Source organism: Maniola jurtina, chromosome 13 (assembly GCF_905333055.1).
Source record: "Maniola jurtina chromosome 13, ilManJurt1.1, whole genome shotgun sequence".
NCBI classification, from domain to species: domain Eukaryota; kingdom Metazoa; phylum Arthropoda; class Insecta; order Lepidoptera; family Nymphalidae; genus Maniola; species Maniola jurtina.
The window spans coordinates 8670702-8691220 of record NC_060041.1 but is presented as its reverse complement, the minus strand read 5'-3'; the positions used below and the strand labels follow the sequence as shown (position 1 = coordinate 8691220).

Genomic DNA, 20519 nt, shown 5'->3' with positions numbered 1-20519 from the left:
TGGAGTGTCTGTCTGTAATTTCGAAATAACTACCTCATATTAAGCTCATATGGTTATTTGAACGATACCAACACTGAATCACACGTTTTTAAAATTTTTGTCTGTCTGTCTGTCTGTCTGTCTATCTGTCTGTCTGTCTGTCTGTCTGTCTGTTTGAAAAGGCTAATCTTGGGAACGGCTGAACCGATTTTGACGGGATTTTCACAGACAAGTAGAGAATTGACCAGGGAGTAACATAGGCTACTTTTTAACCGACTTTCAAAAAGGGAGTTGTGTTTTTCTACCCGTGTACACCGAAATCTCCGAGATTTCTGAACCGATTTGCGTCATTTCTTTTTTAATCGATAAAGGAACTTTGCGACATTGTTTCATAAAAAATTTGGAGTCCAACTCCTCAATCCTGATGCTGCAGGGGATCTGACCAATCCACGCGGGCGAAGCTGCGGGCATCAGCTAGTTGTAAATAAAATGTGATATTTTCCACTTGTCGGTTATTGTTTCAGTGATCTGCACAATATTTGGGCTGGTGGCGGAAATCAACGTTGGCGTAGATCTGTCTGTGCGAATGTCGTCACGAATGTCGCAGTTTGTGTCTACCTGCGACGTCTTGGTCGTCGTTATAACAGCCGGAGCTGGCGTGTATGGCGCTCCGAAGCGGATGAGAAATATGTTGAAGTTCATGGAAAGTATCGCTTCTGTGAGTACCTATAAGAGGTCTAACAAAAAAAGAACGTTTTTACCTTGCTGAGTATGTCGTGGGCTCTTTTCAGACCTAGGCGCGTTTGGAACCCTCCTAGCTATAGTTTTAAGTTTATGGAAATAAATATCACCATTATATTATCTTCCTAATCTAACAATTCTGACCATCAAAAGGAGTACAATAGTATAAATTATTATTTTTAAAGAATTACTTTGAATAAATTATTTTGAGTTTTGAGACATTTTACCGCAATTTATAGCCTCATTTTATGCGCAAAGGATCAATTTGGCTGTCCAGCGCGAAACTGTAAGCAGTATTCCTGGCACCATTCCACGCGGATATGATTTGTTCCGTCAGATGAGTTAGTTTTATTGTAATTTCAATAAATAATAATAAAAAGAACGCTTATGATGTGACTTTATCTATCTGTCTGTCACAACTATTTAAATAGATTACTCAAGATGGTTTATCAGAAAAGGCCCGATCAAGAGACCTGTTATCGATAGCAAATATCTGTCGGAAAATGCGTTTGAGTGCAACTATCAGATATATTTTTTCACTTAGTCATCTACTCGTTTTATGAATATCTAGAGTGGTTCACCTGCAAAAGTGATGAAGCAAATAAGAACAGAAACTTATAGAGAGATAGATAGGAAGAGGAAGTTTATATTGTCGCACGCACGCCACATACTCGCAACACACGCGTTACAACCGCGCAACACACACACCACACACGTAAAACACACGTGCAAGCACGTGCCACAAACGTGAAAGTAGTAAGGGATTCGCCGGTTCTGCCCCAGGCCCTGGCCCCCTCCCATGCCTCGCTGCCTCAGCCCCCTCCGTGCCTCGGTCAAGATCGAAACCTAAAAAAAAAAAAAAAAAAAAAAAAGGTTTTGGGGTACGCTGAATCGATTGCGCTCACTCCCGACGTTGTATCTCTAACGGTTGCAAAGTTAGCTTTTCGAAAAATTAATCCCTAGTTCGTTATCTAATTGCTTAATCACCTACTAATGACGCTCTATTGTTCGCTGGCTCGTTGCTTCATTATGGGTTTTAAAGGAAACGCATGAATCATAACTACTCTTTATTAGCCTTCAAATATTGATTTAAATACCTCACATAAAAATATATCATTCTCTACTGTATTTCCATTGAATAAATCTAAAAAATCTGAACTTGTATAGTAACCCGTAAACATGAAATACAAATACATTATACAATATTCTCCACAAACTGATGTGTAATCATTCTGTATCCGCCTTGTATTGAATTGCCATATTCTTGTGTTTCTTTCCAAGAACTGCTTATGATATTTTGGTGGTGCTCGTCCAAATGAATCAAAATATTGTCCAACACCATTTGTATCTATATATATGGCTATCCAATGCGATCCTGGTTTATAATCGGGGTCTAGATTGCTTATTAAATAGGCGGGTGTTTCAACATAAATCGGTAACCGGTTTGCGGCATACACATTGTCTTGCAGACTTGGGTGGATTCTTCTTAAATATGTCTTTATCCCTATTGTATTCATATTACTTCAATACTACTGATCTTATCGCTGCCGAGGATCATACATGAATGGGACGTAAGACCATGTTATTTCAGATATATTATAAATCATCATCATCATCATGATCAACCCATCGCCGGCTCACTACAGAGCATGGGTCTCCTCGTGAGAAGGGTTTTTTGGCCATAGTCTACCACGCTGGCTGAGTGTGGATTGGCAGACTTCGCACACCTTCAAGAACACCATGGAGAACTCTCAAGCATGCAGGTTCCCTCATGATGTTTTCCTTCACCATTAAAACAGTGTTATTTAATTAAGTACTTGAAACGCACAAGACTTCGAAAAGTTAGAGGTGCGTGCCTGGAATTGAACCCCGACCTCCGATTAGAAGGTGGACGTCTTAACCACTAGGCTATCACAGCATAGTCTTATTAAAAATAATGGTCCATAACTTAAATAAAAACAAAAAATATTTCTTGTATCAGTGTTTTATTACAAACCTTAATAATAATGTAGGTACAAATTATAACTTAATCTATTTACAGAAATTAGGTTTCTTAGCTGCTATAGTCCACGCTTACATTACGATTTTTATCAATTTCAATAACATTGTCAAACTCTGCATATACGATGCAGTTTATCGTTTCAGGAATAGCTGAATCAAAGCGAACTTCTAGCCTCACACTACCGTGCTTTATAAGATTCCAATGACTAGAGTGAGCTGATAAATCAGGAGTTAAATCGAATGCTAAGAGACAATAGCCTTTTGCATATTGTTCCCTAGATATTCCGTTCCCTTCATTTAAAAAATGGATTCCCGTGCCTGAGAATAACGTATGATAGGCTGAACTGAAAGTATTATCATCGAATGATGGTTGCAAAGCTTTTGAAGGTATTTGTTGGCCATCAATATATAAACTAAATGTATTCATATGATAATTTTCAAAGTTGAATGGATTTTTCGTAAGAGTTCCATTAAATGCTGCGTTGTTAACAAATCCGACAATACATCTTTTAGGAACTTGACCAAGAAAAATATTATCGAGTGTTTTACCCTGAACCCCTGAAGGAATTGTTAAAACTTTAACTTCCGCTCGAGTTATTGGATATTTTGCAGTAGTAGATGCTAAAACTTTTTGATGTGCAAGTAATACAGTCAGAGCAAGTAGTACAGGCGCGTGTCGATTAGTCATTATTCATTCCAGGTATTTGAAATTTTGTAGGTGCGTCATTAGAAAATTCCAACAATACATCTTTATCTAGGTAGTTAGCTTATCACGTTACTTTTGGCTTTGTTTAATAATTGTTACAATCACTAACCACCTTTTTGAAATATTGATTACAAAACCTTTTTCGATAATATGCTGTTTAACTAGTTGTTATCGGTGCAAATACATTCTTCACTAACGATAATGGCATTGGTTTTACTATATAAGCTCAAAATAAATAATTTCTGTCACATTTACTACCTCGTTTCTACTGAAGAGTACTGAGAGAGTACAGTTTGACTTTAAATCTATATTGTGTTCATACAAGTGTTTATTAGCAGTGTGTGATTAAGAAGTGTCGTGTGATAAACAATGGAGGTGAGTGTGTAATTTATTTTCTTTTAGTTCCCTTTAAATTAATGTAAATATTTATGATATCAGTATGATAGTTTATTTTTATTGTTACAGAATATATCGTACTCCCCTTGCAACAGTCAAGAAAACAATACATATAAGCAATATTACTTTCCTGCGAATTTGGTAGAAGAAGAAACACAAAATTTGCTCATAGATCATGAAATGCCATCAAAGAAAATGAAAAGGAAATCTGAAAATATAGACATTTTTTTCGAGTCATCCCCAAAAAATAAAAACAAAACTAGTTCAACAGTAGCTCGAGCTAACAAAGATGGCAGTATATCATATATATCTACGAACTCCAACGATGGTGCGACAGCCACACATCTCATTAAATTAGAGGTGTATGACCTAAAAAAACTAGCCAAAATACCTCAGTCTCAACACTGGAAACATGCTAATGTAAAAATCAAATATTATACAGAAAAGGCTAATGGAAATTTTGCGAACACGAATGAGATAATTTATAATATTACAAAAGAAATCGCAGAAACAGAGGGTTGTAAAAAATACTCATTTAATAATTAATAACTTAATCTGTCATTAGTAAACTACCTCACATAAATACTTACCATAATTTAATTTGTGAGATTAATTCGACGTAACACTTATACAAGCAGTATAAAAACACATTGTAAATCCTATAGTAATGTCAGTAAGCCACCTGGTGCTGTTAATGTATAAGTCTCCCTCTGTGGTCTTATAAACTGTTAGCAATGGAAGATACAATTGAGAGCTGTGTTAGCTCATTTTTCAACACTTCAATTAATGATGAGGAACTCATTGAGGCTTTGGATTATTGTGATTTACTGGATCCAGCATATGATAATGAATTGTATAATATGTGTGAAGCAATTGATTCAATCATGTAAGTATTTAAGCATTATTCTTTTTAAAATTATATGATGTGTATTATTTATTGTTTTTATATGCTTCTATTTTTTATTTCTAGCCCAACTAAACAGAAACTTCAAATTGGTGGAGCTTTAAAGCGGTCCAATGATTCCACAGTGAACAACTCTGCGAAAAGAGTGAAATATAATGAGGGAGCCTCAACTTCATCTGTTCAATACTCAGAAAATAACTCCACTACACCATCTGCATATTCAGAAGGTAATAAAGTGAAGTGTGATATTTGCAATATTTTTATAACCAAAAGGTATTTTTCTAATCATTTAAAAAGTAATTTACATAAAAATAATCATTTAAAGTCGCACCCATCATTATCGAATGTTTCTGTAATTGATTCAGCTTTTGGACAAAGAATAATAACGTACATGATAAATAGTAAAAATGATGATTTATCGATTTTTAAGACCCCTGAATCATTTTTGAATTCAATAAAAAATGATATTTTATTCCTAGTTCAAGAGTCGATCAAAGAACATACAGTTTTTAAGGTAAACTTCATTTTACACGCAGACTTTATACAACAAACCAAACAATTGACAAATTCATTTGACTTTCAAACATCAAACTATATAGTTTTCCGTGGAGACGATCTAAATATTTTCCTGTCATCATTATGTGACACTTTTAAAAATAAAATTAGTTCTTTTGAAAGAAAAGACAGTGGCTGGAGTTTAACAAACATAAAATGCTTACATATGAATGTAAATAAATTTAACCCGCTTCGTGGTACATCTTATATTGATTTACCTCAAGATATTAGAGCAAAAAAAGCGGTGATAAATGTTAAAAATGCTGATTATATGTGTTTCAAATGGACATTACTTTCTGCTTTATATCCTCCTGCTAATAACAAAACCGATAGAGTCTCGTCATACAGCATGCATTCAGATAAACTTAAATTTGATGGTATATCATTTCCAGTCAAATTAACAGATATACCTAAAGTTGAAAAGCAAAACAATATAAGTGTGAATGTTTTTGGCTTAGAATATAATAAAGAAAAGAAAAATCATAGTATTGTAGGTCCCCTCTATTTTACAAAATCTCGAAATAGTACTCATGTTAATTTATTATTAATCTCAAATCAAACAAACTCGCATTATTGCTATATTAAAAACATGTCACGACTAGTTAGCAAGCAAATTTCAAACCAAGAACATGCCATTTATTTATGTGATGGGTGTCTTTTACATTTTCCTACACAGGAGAGATTAGAAACCCACCAACAAAATGATTGCGTTCATATCATTACAGAATTACCAAACAGTGAACTATCTAAAAAAAATTGGTTTGGACAACCATCATCAAACAATAAAATAAAGTTTGATAAGTTTAATAAAAAGTTAAGAATACCATTTGTAATATATGCTGATTTCGAAGCGTTTTTAAAACCAATAAATTCATGTTCAAACGATCCCTCTAAACCTTTTACTGAGAATATTCAGAAACACGAAGTGTATAGTTTTGGATATTATATTAAATGTTCATACGATGATAGCCTTTCAAAATATGAAACATACAGCGGTCCAGATTGCACTAAAGTATTCATGGAACGACTCTATGAGGACATAAAACTAATATGCAGAAAAAATAGTTTTCAAAAACGCCCAAACCCACTAACAAAAGATGATGAAATAACGATTGCAAATTCTCATAACTGTCACATATGCGAATCAAGACTGAATGGAGAATCCATTCTGGACTTTGACTGGCATACTGGAAATCTAAGAGGTGTAGCACATGAATCATGTGTGGAAAAATATCGCGCTCCCCGTCATATTCCTGTAATTTTACATAATCTTAGTAATTATGACGCACATTTCATTGTTCATTCATTAAATTTTACGGAAGGTGAAATCGAAGTAATACCTCAAAATAAAGAAAGATATATTTCGTTTTCAAAAATATTAAATGTTAATAACCAACAGATAAGTTTGAGATTCATAGATTCTTTCAAATTTTTGCCGTGCAGTCTTGATCAATTAGCAAAAAATCTCAATGACGATCAATTTAGTTCGTTAAAAAGAAACTTTCCTCATAATGATGACTTTAGTCTTTTAAGAAGAAAAGGTATTTATCCGTATGAATACATGACTTCCATTGAATGTTTAAAATCATCATCACTCCCATCTCAACCTCAATTTTACAATTCGCTGTCTAATTCCCATGTTTCCGATGATGACTATAATCATGCAAAAGATATTTGGAGTCATTTTTCTTGTCAAAACATGTTAGATTATTCGAATCTGTATTTGCAAACGGATGTTTTGTTATTAACGGATATATATGAAAATTTTCGTGATATTTGCATCAAAACATACGGATTAGATCCAGCTCATTATTACACAGCTCCAGGTTTAAGTTGGGATGCCATGCTTAAATATACTCAAATTGAGCTAGAGTTATTGACCGACTATGATAAAATAGCTTTTATTAAAACTGGGATCAGAGGAGGCATATCTCAATGTAGCAATCGTTATGCAAAAGCAAATAATCAGTTTATGGAAGATTATGATAAGGAAAAACCCAAATCGTATCTAACATATTTAGACGCTAATAATCTTTATGGTTGGGCCATGTCCCAGTATCTTCCAACAGGTGGGTTTGAATGGGTAAACACTGAAACAAACTTTAAAGTATCAGACACATCGGATATTGGCTTTATTCTTGAAGTCGATTTGGAGTATCCTAATGAACTTCATGATTTGCATTCCGACTTACCTTTATGCCCTGAAAATCTTCGTATCGGGAATTCTAAAGATATCAAGTTAGTACCCAATCTTAATAATAAAACGAAATATAAAATTCATTATAGAAATCTAAAACAATGTCTTAGTATGGGTATAAAGTTAACTAAAATTCATAGAATATTAAAATTTAACCAAAGTCCTTGGTTACAAACATATATAGATTTAAATACGAATATGCGAACTTTGGCTACTTCAGATTTTGAGAAAGATTTTTACAAATTAATGAACAATTCCGTTTTCGGCAAGACTATGGAAAATATCGAAAAGAGAGTCAATGTTAAAATGTTAACGCATTGGGAAAATCGTGGTAAAGTCTTAGGGGCACAAGACTTAATTGCTAAACCTGAATTCCATAGCTTAGCCGTTTTCAACGATAACTTGGTAGCAATACAGTTGCGCAGAACCAAATTAACTTATAACAAACCAATTTATTTGGGTTTTTGTATTTTAGACATTTCTAAAACTTTAATGTATGAATTCCATTATAATTATATGATAAAAAAATTTAACAAGAATATTAAGTTATTTTATACAGATACAGATAGTTTAATTTATCAAATTTTTACAGACAATTTTTATGAAGATATAAAATGTGATCTAATTAATTATTTCGATACATCCGATTATCCACAAGATAATATTTACGGCTATCCAAAAATAAATAAAAAAAAGTTAGGATTCTTTAAAGATGAAAATAATGGGAAAATTTTAAGAGAATTCGTAGGATTAAGATCAAAAATGTATGCACTGGATGTGGACCATAAAACTTTTGCAAAAGCAAAAGGAGTAAATAAAAGTGTCACAAAAAATATGACCATGGAAAATTACAGATCGTGTCTACTTGATAAAAAAATTCAGTATTGTAATATGCTAAGATTTCGATCCATCAAACATGCGATTTTCACACAAAACATTAATAAAACTTGTCTGTCGTATAATGACACCAAGCGATATATTTTACAAAATGATATTGACACATTAGCTTGGGGTCATTATAAAATTAGTAATAATGAGGTATTTTAAGAAATGTAGTGTAAGGAATTTTTAATGTAATTTGATGTGTCTTTAATTTATTTATTTTTTACTTGTAAATATTTTAAGGAATTTTTATTGTAATTTGATGTGTCTTTTATTTTATTTTTTTACTTGTAAATACTATATAGTTTTAAGAAATTGATTTTAACTTTCGTCTTTATATGTATTTTATTACAACTTTCCTCTAGTTCATTTTTGTAAATAGATTTAAAAAAAAAATAATGTTTAATGTGATTTATTTCTTTTTGATTTTTATTTTGTTTCATAGAACTTTTATTCCATTGTATATAATGTATATTAAGTAAAATAAAATGTTATACTGTCACTGAAATGTCTCAGTCTTTTTTTAAACCTTTCAAGTAACACACGTTACAATGTTGTGTTTTATTCATCCATTTACTGCAATCGTAGCTGGTCCAAGTGGTTGTGGAAAATCAAATTTTGTTACAAATTTCATAAAATATGTGAAAGAAATTTGCAGTAGAGACTTTGCTGAAATTACTTGGTGTTATGATGAAATGCAACCACTATATAATTTATCAAATGTTAACTATCATCAAGGAATTCCTGATCTTACAATGTTTGATGGCAAAGATGCTCACCTTGTTATAATTGATGATCTTATGAGAGAATCTGATGGTCGTATTGTAGATATTTTCACTAAAGGTAGTCATCACAGAAACTTAAGTGTTTTTTATATTACTCAAAATTTATTTCATCAGGGAAAAGGACAAAGAGATATATCTTTGAATTCAAGTTACATTATTTATTTTAAAAATCCTCGTGATAAAACACAAATACGATACCTATCAAGACAAGTGTCACCAGAAAATTCAAAATTCATTGAGGATGCCTATAAGGATGCGACAAAAGAAGCACATGGATATTTGATGATTGATCTGAAACAAGATACAAATGACATGTGTCGAATTAAGTCAAAAATATTTCCCTCTGATGAATGTTGCGTCGTATATATCCCACCAAAAGATTATAAATATTTAAAGAATCATCAAATTCCTATCATTTACAAATAATGCATCGAAGCCTAAAGACACATAAAAGCTGCTACAAGCGTTGCATACACTTAAACCTAAATATCAAAAAGCATTATTAAAATCCTGTGAAGAAGAAGAGATAAATTGCATTTGTGAGTGCATTCACAACGTATTACAAGGTAAAGTTCCACTAGAAGATAGACGAAAGAAAAAGTTAAAAAAATTTAAAAGTATACTTCGCACTTTGGTTCGCAAGGGAAAAAATAAACTAAGAAAAAAGATATTGATTCAAAAAGGAGGAGCATTTTTACCTTTAATTTTGGGTTCTATTTTGAGTGGATTAGTATCATCTATAGTTTAAAATGGAAAATGCTAAAAAAATGTTGCTTGTTGAGCCTAGTTTTATAGAAAAACTAAAGCAGCATACCAATACTGAAAATCCTATGTCCCGATTAGATGCAGAAATGCAAAAGATTTTAAATAGTAATATCGAAGATCGGAAAAAATGTATTTTATATCTACAAATTCTACAAAGATACCTACATTTTACCGAAGGAGAACGACAACCTATCGAGTTGCCAATCATTACTGACAATATAAATGAAACTAAGAGTTATAAAAATAACAACATGGAAAATAAAGACTTAGTATCGTTCGAGTCACCAACAGCTGAAGTGAAGGAAAATAAAAATTCGAATGAACATAGTCAACCACGTTACTCAACAACTCAAATACTAAGTCTTATACCAAAATCATATTTGAAAAAAGGTGAGCTGTTATTAAACTTGATTTCTTTGAGTAAAAATACAATTTATTGGGATGATGATGATGGTACAGTGATAATTAATAATGAAAAAGTCCCTGGAAGTAATATTGTTGATCTAATTAATGATTCGTTGAGACCACTAAAAAAAAGTGATCCAATAGGTTGGGAAAAGTTTGCCAAGGCATTACATGCAATCAAAGTACCATTGACTTACATCGGAAATTCTAAGAGGTCGGATTTTATTCATCAACTTCAGATGAAATCACTCGAAGGGAACTCTACATCTGATGAAAGAACTTTAAATACTCCACAAGGTAGTGGTGATAAATATATTAAAAAAATTAGGAAGAAAATTGATTGGGAAAAATGGACCCCTTATTAGAAATTAATAATATATATTGTAATCCAAAACACCCAGCTGGGTTTAGTAGCATTGATAAATTATCAAAGACCATGAAAGGTAAAATGAGTAAAACGGATGTAAAGAAATGGTTACAATCACAAGAAACCTATACTCTTCATAAACCTGTTCACAGAAAGTTTTCTCGAAACAAATACATATTATCAAATCTCAATGAATTATGGCAGGCTGATCTTAGTGATATGAGAACTTATTCGAAATATAATGATGGTTTTAACTATATATTGTGTGTTATTGATGTCTTTAGTAAATATGCTTATGCTAGGTCGATGAAAAAGAAAAACTCTAAAACAATAATCGAATGTTTTGAAAGTATATTTAATGAATCTAATGCGACTCCTACACACATACAATCGGATAAAGGAACTGAGTTTGTTTCTAAAGATGTTAAAAAGTATTTTAAAAGCAAAAATATAAATTATTACACTACAAATAATCCTGATATAAAAGCAAGTATTGTAGAAAGATTTAAAAAAACTCTGAAATCTAAAATGTGGCGCTATTTTACATACAAAAATACATATAAATACATAGATATTTTACAAGACTTGGTATATTCGTATAACCATAGTTTTCATTCTAGTATTAAGATGTGTCCTTGTGATGTTAGTTCTAACAATATAATGACTGTTTGGAGAAATTTATATGATAGGAAAGCAACTAACAAACCATCATCACAAAATTCACTACCTACATTTCATGTTGGTGATAATGTTAGAATTTCAAAATATAAACACATTTTTCAAAAAGGTTATGAATCTAACTGGAGTGATGAAATATTTGTTATATCTTCAATAATAGATAGATCCCCACATGTAGTTTACACATTGAAAGATTTACAAAACGAACCTATAGTTGGAACTTTTTATGAAAAAGAATTACAAAAAGTATTTTATGACCCCTCCTCAAATTATAAAATAGATAAAATCATTAGTTCTCGATACTCCGGCAACAGAAAAGAAGTGTTAGTGAAGTGGAAAGGTTATCCTGATAAATTTAACAGTTGGGTTTTAGAGTCTAATTTAAATCAAATATGATAAAGGAAAACTTTTATTTGACTTTACTTAGTAATAGTTCAATGGAATACTTCCCGGAAAACAAAACAACTATGTTTTCAACGAAGTTACCAAAATCCCTTATATTAGAAGGTGAATGGTTTGTTGGAGTTGTAGAAATTCAATATCCTTGTACGGTATTTACTGTTCAAGAACATGAAAATGTTATTAACACATCTAAATGGGTTTTGATGCCTGATGATGACACACATTCATTAGTGCACTATAAAGGACGGATTCCGGCCATGAACTATGACAGCATTCAACATGTTATAGAAACTTTAAATAGATATACTTTTGAAGAAATAGTATTTCATTATGATGAAATAACCAAACACGTATCAGTATCAATTTTGGATAACTCAATTGACACACTTAAGTTGTCAACCAAATTATGTTTACAACTTGGATTTTAACCAAACAAAAATCTTGCAGTAAATAAAATTGGGAGCTATCCTTCTAATTTAAAATTAGGGTTGCCATCTCAATTGTTTGTTTATTGTGATATAATAGAACCGCAAATTGTGGGGGATGTAATGGCTCCTCTTCTCAGAATTGTACCTTTAGATACGGCAACATATGTATATGGAGCAAATAAAATGCATATTTTCTCACCACCTCACTATTTACCTGTTATGCGGCGGGAGTTTGATACTATTGAAATAGATATAAGGTCAAGCACAGGCAATAAAATCCCATTCCAGTTTGGAACTGTGTGTATTAAACTTCACTTTAGAAAATTATAATGGATCCTTATCAAAAGATAACTTGTCCTTACGAGCAATATTATTCACATCAGGCTGGGTCAGGTATTGGAGTAATTTATAAAGGTGTACCATATCAACGTGGTCATGGTATTGGGAGTTTTCTTGGAGGATTGTTTAGGTCTATTTTACCACTACTCTCTAGTGGTGCTCGAGCTGTAGGAAAAGAAGCATTAAATGCAGGTGTTGGTCTTCTATCGGATATGGTTAGCGCACGACCTTTGGAAGATTCTATCAAAACTCGTCTTAAGGAAGCTAGTTCAAACTTAAAAAGGAAAGTTCATGACAAGATAGACAGAATTAATATGTCTGGCTCAGGATATATAACTAAAAGAAAACGACAATCTTCATTCATTCAACCGCTGACAGCTAAAGTGAAAGCTATTAAAAAATCAAGGCTCAGTCAAAATAAAATAAAAGATATATTTTCTAATTAATTATGTCTTTTTTACATAATCATTCATGTGAGTGTATTAAATCAGAGTTAGATTTGTTTGCTTTGCCATCAACGCAAACAAGTATAGAAAATGGATTATGGATTCATTACAAACCCATTTCATCCCTTGCTGATGATGGACCGATAGAATTTCAAATACCTGGAACGAGCGAAGACTACATAGATTTGTCTCATACGTTGATCCATTTAAAAGCTAAGATAGTGAATCAAGACTTATCAAAACTTAGTTCATCTGCAGTTGTAGCTCCAATTAACAATTGGTTACATTCAGTCTTCAGTCAGCTGGATGTATACTTGAATCAAAAACTCATTTCACCTCCAAACAATACATACGCTTACCGTGCTTACATTGAGACATTATTAAACTATGCGCCAGCAGCAAAAGAATCTCACCTGACTTGCGGTCTTTGGTATGAAGATACTGCGGGGAATATGGATTCAGTAGATGAAAAAAATACAGGTTTTACTAAAAGACAGAGTCTTGCAGCCGAAAGTAAAGAAATAGAAATGATTGGACACTTACATGGTGATATATTCAACCAGGAAAAATTTTTGATTAATGGTGTTGAGATGTGTGTTAAATTAATTCGCTCAAGGGAAACTTTCAGTCTTATGGCTTCTTCAAATGATTTAAAACTTAAAGTGTGTATCACGGATGCAACCCTCATAGTTCGACGCGCGCGGATCAATCCGACTGTATTACTTGCACATCAAAAAGTTTTAGCATCTACTACTGCAAAATATCCAATAACTCGAGCGGAAGTTAAAGTTTTAACAATTCCTTCAGGGGTTCAGGGTAAAACACTCGATAATATTTTTCTTGGTCAAGTTCCTAAAAGATGTATTGTCGGATTTGTTAACAACGCAGCATTTAATGGAACTCTTACGAAAAATCCATTCAACTTTGAAAATTATCATATGAATACATTTAGTTTATATATTGATGGCCAACAAATACCTTCAAAAGCTTTGCAACCATCATTCGATGATAATACTTTCAGTTCAGCCTATCATACGTTATTCTCAGGCACGGGAATCCATTTTTTAAATGAAGGGAACGGAATATCTAGGGAACAATATGCAAAAGGCTATTGTCTCTTAGCATTCGATTTAACTCCTGATTTATCAGCTCACTCTAGTCATTGGAATCTTATAAAGCACGGTAGTGTGAGGCTAGAAGTTCGCTTTGATTCAGCTATTCCTGAAACGATAAACTGCATCGTATATGCAGAGTTTGACAATGTTATTGAAATTGATAAAAATCGTAATGTAAGCGTGGACTATAGCAGCTAAGAAACCTAATTTCTGTAAATAGATTAAGTTATAATTTGTACCTACATTATTATTAAGGTTTGTAATAAAACACTGATACAAGAAATATTTTTTGTTTTTATTTAAGTTATGGACCATTATTTTTAATAAGACTATGCTGTGATAGCCTAGTGGTTAAGACGTCCACCTTCTAATCGGAGGTCGGGGTTCAATTCCAGGCACGCACCTCTAACTTTTCGAAGTCTTGTGCGTTTCAAGTACTTAATTAAATAACACTGTTTTAATGGTGAAGGAAAACATCATGAGGGAACCTGCATGCTTGAGAGTTCTCCATGGTGTTCTTGAAGGTGTGCGAAGTCTGCCAATCCACACTCAGCCAGCGTGGTAGACTATGGCCAAAAAACCCTTCTCACGAGGAGACCCGTGCTCTGTAGTGAGCCGGCGATGGGTTGATCATGATGATGATGATGATGATTTATAATATATCTGAAATAACATGGTCTTACGTCCCATTCATGTATGATCCTCGGCAGCGATAAGATCAGTAGTATTGAAGTAATATGAATACAATAGGGATAAAGACATATTTAAGAAGAATCCACCCAAGTCTGCAAGACAACGTGTATGCCGCAAACCGGTTACCGATTTATGTTGAAACACCCGCCTATTTAATAAGCAATCTAGACCCCGATTATAAACCAGGATCGCATTGGATAGCCATATATATAGATACAAATGGTGTTGGACAATATTTTGATTCATTTGGACGAGCACCACCAAAATATCATAAGCAGTTCTTGGAAAGAAACACAAGAATATGGCAATTCAATACAAGGCGGATACAGAATGATTACACATCAGTTTGTGGAGAATATTGTATAATGTATTTGTATTTCATGTTTACGGGTTACTATACAAGTTCAGATTTTTTAGATTTATTCAATGGAAATACAGTAGAGAATGATATATTTTTATGTGAGTTATTTAAATCAATATTTGAAGGCTAATAAAGAGTAGTTATGATTCATGCGTTTCCTTTAAAACCCATAGAATGAAGCAACGAGCCAGCGAACAATAGAGCGTCATTAGTAGGTGATTAAGCAATTAGATAACGAACTAGGGATTAGTTTTTCGAAAAGCTAACTTTGCAACCGTTAGAGATACGACGTCGGGAGTGAGCGCAATCGATTCAGCGTACCCCAAAACCTTTTTTTTTTTTTTTTTTTTAGGTTTCGATCTTGACCGAGGCACGGAGGGGGCTGAGGCAGCGAGGCATGGGAGGGGGCCAGGGCCTGGGGCAGAACCGGCGAATCCCTTACTACTCGTGAAACACATGCGCCACACACTCGCGCAACTAACGTGTCACAAATACGCATCACAAGCGCAACACATGAGCTACATACGCGCTACACCCACTTTAAATTTAGGTTTTTATGAAAACCCCGTAGAAACTCATTGATTTTCGGGGACAAAATGTAGTGTTTTATATATACACACAGACAGACATTTTCGCATTGACAATATTATTAGTATGGATGATATGATGGTATGATAGTATTTTTTCAGGTCGATACCAGTATTGGCGCCCACTACTCGCTGGCGACTGAGCGAAAGCTTTGCGCCATTTTAGTTGCAATCCTGCTTTTCTTCTCCGTGTTGATCACTGATGACTTCTGTTTCTACGCACTGCAGGCCAAAAAAATTGACAGACAGTGTGAGTGATGTTTTATTTATTCAATAATAGCTTGTGTACGACCCCAACCAAGTGAATCTACTTAGGTGTTTATTTTATCCAGTGTGAATTTCCCAGGGTAATGCCTTACGTCTGTCTCATATCTGCAATCATAACTGTGTCAACTGTGTCTGTCAATATCGGTTTAGCAGTAAGGATTTGAAAAGGTAGACATACAAACGCTTTTTTGCATTTAAAATCGAATGCGCATTTTTAGAGCTAAAAATGCTAGCGTTGTCACTCAGCCATGACCATACTTTAAAACCGAAACTCACGAGGACATTTTGAGAAAACAACATTCTGAGGAATGACAATAATGACATTATGAGAAGGGGCTTTTTTTGAAAAGTCTATTATGCACATTGACGCTAATCTAGCTGGTTGTTTTCCAGGGGATATAGTGACAAACTACATAGGCTTCTACCTGCTGTGGTATGTCGTGATGATCCTGGAACTGCAGTTCGCGTTCACCGCCCTGTCAGTCCGCGCGCGATTCCAGGCAGTCAACGATGCACTGGCGCTCACCGCTAGACACATATCCGTTCCATGTAGGTCTATTTAGAATAACAGAGACAGCGCTATATATACCAACTTCTTTCCGTAGAAAGATAGATGAACACTAAACAGGAAAAACCAAGAAATTAAAAATCAACATAACGTACAAAGGCGGTTTTATTGCTTGTAGCAATCTCCACCTGCAAGCAACCTTTGATAAGAAAAGAGAGAGAGGTGTAGATAGGCATCACGTCTCACATTTTGCGTCCTGTCTGATGTGAAACTTCATTTGTAGCTAGTTACGACTACATTTAAAATAAAGTAAATAACGCGTAGTACATAAAATCTTGTAGTGTTTGGTGGCATTACTCCTACGTAGATTTTAAGATACGATTATGACAATATGATGATGGTTTCAGTGGAAAAAGCCAAAGAACCAACGCCATTGAATATTTTTGCCATACGAGTAGCAGCAGAGTCTCGAAGGTGTGCTAACAACGTCAGTTTATTAGTGGACTCCATGCCTGGGAAGGAGCATGCTGTTATTATTCGGAATGCAGGTAAGATACGTCAATCATATACTTTTTAAATACTAATAATAATTACTATAAATGTGAAAGTGTGTCTTTCTGTCGGTTTGTCTATCAAATATCTAATTATTTATGTATGTTTTGTCAGCTTTCATGGCCCATCCTCTTTACCAATTTTGACGAAATTAGGTACACAGATAGCTTGCATCCCAAGAAAGGACATAGGCTACTTTTATCCCGGAAAATCGAAATGTTCACACGGGATTTTTACAAAGTTGAAACTTACACGGACTAAGTCGCAGGCATCAATTCAATGTAGCGCAAACACTTAGAGCAAAGATTTAATGAAAACGATCAATTTTTTTGGGAATTTTCCAAAAACAGAAAGTGGCAGTTGTATGGCCAGATCTCGCCAGTAAAATTTAATTGTGCTTAATTATTTCTTATAGCCAATTCAGCTAAGCAAACAATAACTCCTATAAGATATTTTTAGTAAGCGGTGAACCAAAGCTGATTGTACCACCGTGTGAAGCCATCAGGCGCCTGGCGTGCCTGCATGGTGCTTTATGCAACGTGGTGCACCGTATCGGCAACAGCTACGGCCTACCACTCATAGTCATTCTCATATCTACGTTGCTGCACTTGATTGTGACGCCGTACTTCTTGATCATGGAGATTAGTAAGTTGATAATGTGATAATGGTGATAATAATCTAAATGTATAAAAGAAAAACCTGATTCACTGACTCATAAACGCCCAGCTCAAACCCTTGGATCTAAAAAGTTGTGCTCAGAGATTCACTTTATAAGCCTAATAACTCTAATAAGGAATAAGGCTGGATTCTTTTAAATGCCACGGAAGTACGTAGTAATTTATAGAAATAAATAATGTTCAGGTGCGTATGCATAGACGTACCAAATTTTAATTCAGTCGTTTATATAAACGATCTGCGGACGTTTACGAAATGATTTGTTTATTTATTTATTTTTTTATTTATTTCATTGCTGTCATATACTAATAACTATATAACTTAAAGCTAGATAAGTATAGTTACATGACGCCCTGTCAGGGCATGTGCATGGGCGTGGGCATGGGCAATGAACTGTTTATTAGCCAAAATGAAACATTTATGAAATGAAGTATGTATTAGCTTGTAGTGCAGCAGTTTTACAGGGTATATTATGGTGGTTGTAGGAACAAAAAGCCCTAAAAAATTCTCCTCTCATTACAGTGGTATCTTCACATCGTATTCACTTCTTAGTGCTCCAGTTCCTTTGGTGCGTCACACACGTGTTGCGAATGTTTGTGGTAGTGGAACCCTGCCATTATACCATCAATGCAGTGAGTATAAAATCCGATCTTCACTTTGTTACGAGATACTGACTAAAGTCAACAACAACACATATATCGCGAATGGGTTGGGTTGCCTAATGAAATCAGGGAAAAGCTACAAGGATCAAGGGTTTGAAAACTTTAAAGCGTAAAACCTTGACCCTTGACCGATTTTCAAGTGGCACTTTCTTTTAATTTTTCCTAATGCTTCGATTGGTATTTAATTCGTTAGGTTACTAAATCATTGGTCATTTTAAAACACCTGTTTACAATATAAATAAAGCTTTGCCTGAAAATCAACTCTGTCGTCGGTAGTCAAATACTAAGGTAGGACAGAATATAATTCCCTTGTATTTTCTAACCGTTTTTTTTAAAGTTTAGTTTTAATTTTATACTTTCTATTCCTCTGTTTTTGTGTTGATGCTAAATAAATATTTATTCGAAGATCCCTGTCTCTCCTAATGCTGTTTTTTTTTATATTTGGAAACAGTCCACTTTCCAGCGCCACCTAGTCTTAGCAAAAGATATTCCATAGGGAAGCTAATAATAAACTCTACTATGTGGTATGTTATAATTTCACATCACATATTAACGACAATGTCCGCTAGAGTACGCTGACATAGCACAAATTCTATCACTACCTTTTTCATTCATTTAACTAAATCAGTAACTATAGAAGTAGTAATAACGTAGACCTAGAGGTCGTTGTTTAATCCAAGCATTTTCCTAATTTGCATTTTAGGACCGATTTTTCAAACACATTATGAGGTTTCGACAGTTTTTGTATAGGAAATCTTTCAATACGTCAAATTTATTTCTCAGAAAAAGTTATTTGACGATTGAAAAGTCCCAACAGGTGGAGATGGCAATTGGGGTGGGGACACCCTGCACACCCGCACAGCCCCCGCGCTAACCCGGTGCGGTATAGCGTGGGTGAAGCGCAGGTGTGCGGAGCGCCGCCCGCCTCATACCCCGATTGCAATTTCAACTTGTCGTGTACTTCAAATTGTATTGTATTGTAACACCAGGGCAAAAGAACCGAGGCGCTTGTGTGTCGGTTGATGACATCAACGCCCTCTACCGGGATGCTGCCCTCTCGACTGGAACTGTTCTCGAGGCAACTGATGCTGCAGTCTGTCAGCTATACTCCACTGGGGATGTGCACCTTGGACCGACCACTAGTCGCCTCTGTTAGTAAAAAGTGCTTAGTAAGATTTAGCCAAGTACCTACCTAATTTAGGAAACCATGTTTTATTCTAATTTTATTATCTTTTCAGCTTGCTTAGCATCGATCTACGATCCTAAGGCTGTAATAGCAGAGTAAAAAAAAAATTGGCCGGGAGTCGAATTCACGACTTTTTAGCATTGCATTCTACATCACAAATTCATGGCTAAGATTTTTTAATCCATACTTAATTATAAAATATTGATTAATAAATAAGTGCGAAAGTGTGTCTGTCTGCTATTCAAGTTTAAAATTGGATTACAATTTTTTTTCAGGTACTGGGTGCCGTAACCACGTATTTAGTAATATTGATACAGTTTCAAAGATATGGCGAATAATAAAATAAGGATACTTTATTTCTAATTAAATTTAAATATTAACAATTGTTAAGTTACTTATATGATTATTAAATATAAGTTGTTGTTGTACATACCATTATTTAAGAAGAAGATAAAACAAAAATACCCATGATAACTACCCACTTAGTTTTTCAAAATCCTGCGAAAGATAATTTTCATGAATTTTCCGGACAAAAATCAATCCTTTAGTAAAAGTTAAAATAAAGCATTTAAAAGCCGCATAACTCTGAAAACCCCGCCTGGACGTCCCCAAACGTGTTCGAAATTCCTTGCATTCTCCAAAACTCTGTTTTCGTAGTTTTGCATAATTTCTCCACCATGTTTAATCTTTACTGTGGTAAAGTTTGTCCCATCTAATATGCTAATAAAATATAAATATTTCACATAAATTTTAAACAAAGAAATAAGTAATCTTTTACTTCAGACATAGTCCATTAAGTTACCACAAACCAAAAAGACAACTTAGTAAAATTTAACGCGAGAGTTACTAACAACTTAATTTTTAGTACAATTTGTATAAGTACAGTAAAATTATTGCCATCGTTACTATGACGGTATGACATATCATAGTTAGGTAA

The 20519-nt window shown here is 33.9% G+C and overlaps 1 protein-coding gene across 4 annotated transcripts in view; it reads left to right on the top strand.

The window, feature by feature from the left end:
* The window catches only part of LOC123871295 (gustatory receptor for sugar taste 43a-like), a 38920-nt gene extending 18896 nt beyond the window's left edge, over positions 1–20024 (top strand). For 3 of the 4 annotated variants that reach the window (XM_045915012.1, XM_045915013.1, XM_045915011.1), the window contains exons 4-11: positions 504–697; positions 15835–15982; positions 16393–16548; positions 16915–17055; positions 17519–17704; positions 18257–18366; positions 19386–19547; positions 19858–20024. In XM_045915012.1, the coding sequence (XP_045770968.1) occupies positions 504–697; positions 15835–15982; positions 16393–16548; positions 16915–17055; positions 17519–17704; positions 18257–18366; positions 19386–19547; positions 19858–19920 (1160 nt within the window). In that variant the 3' untranslated portion in view covers positions 19921–20024. The remainder of the gene's footprint in view (positions 1–503; positions 698–15834; positions 15983–16392; positions 16549–16914; positions 17056–17518; positions 17705–18256; positions 18367–19385; positions 19548–19857) is intronic. The other variant, XM_045915014.1, reaches the window with a different exon arrangement.
* Positions 20025–20519: the final 495 nt, after the last annotated feature.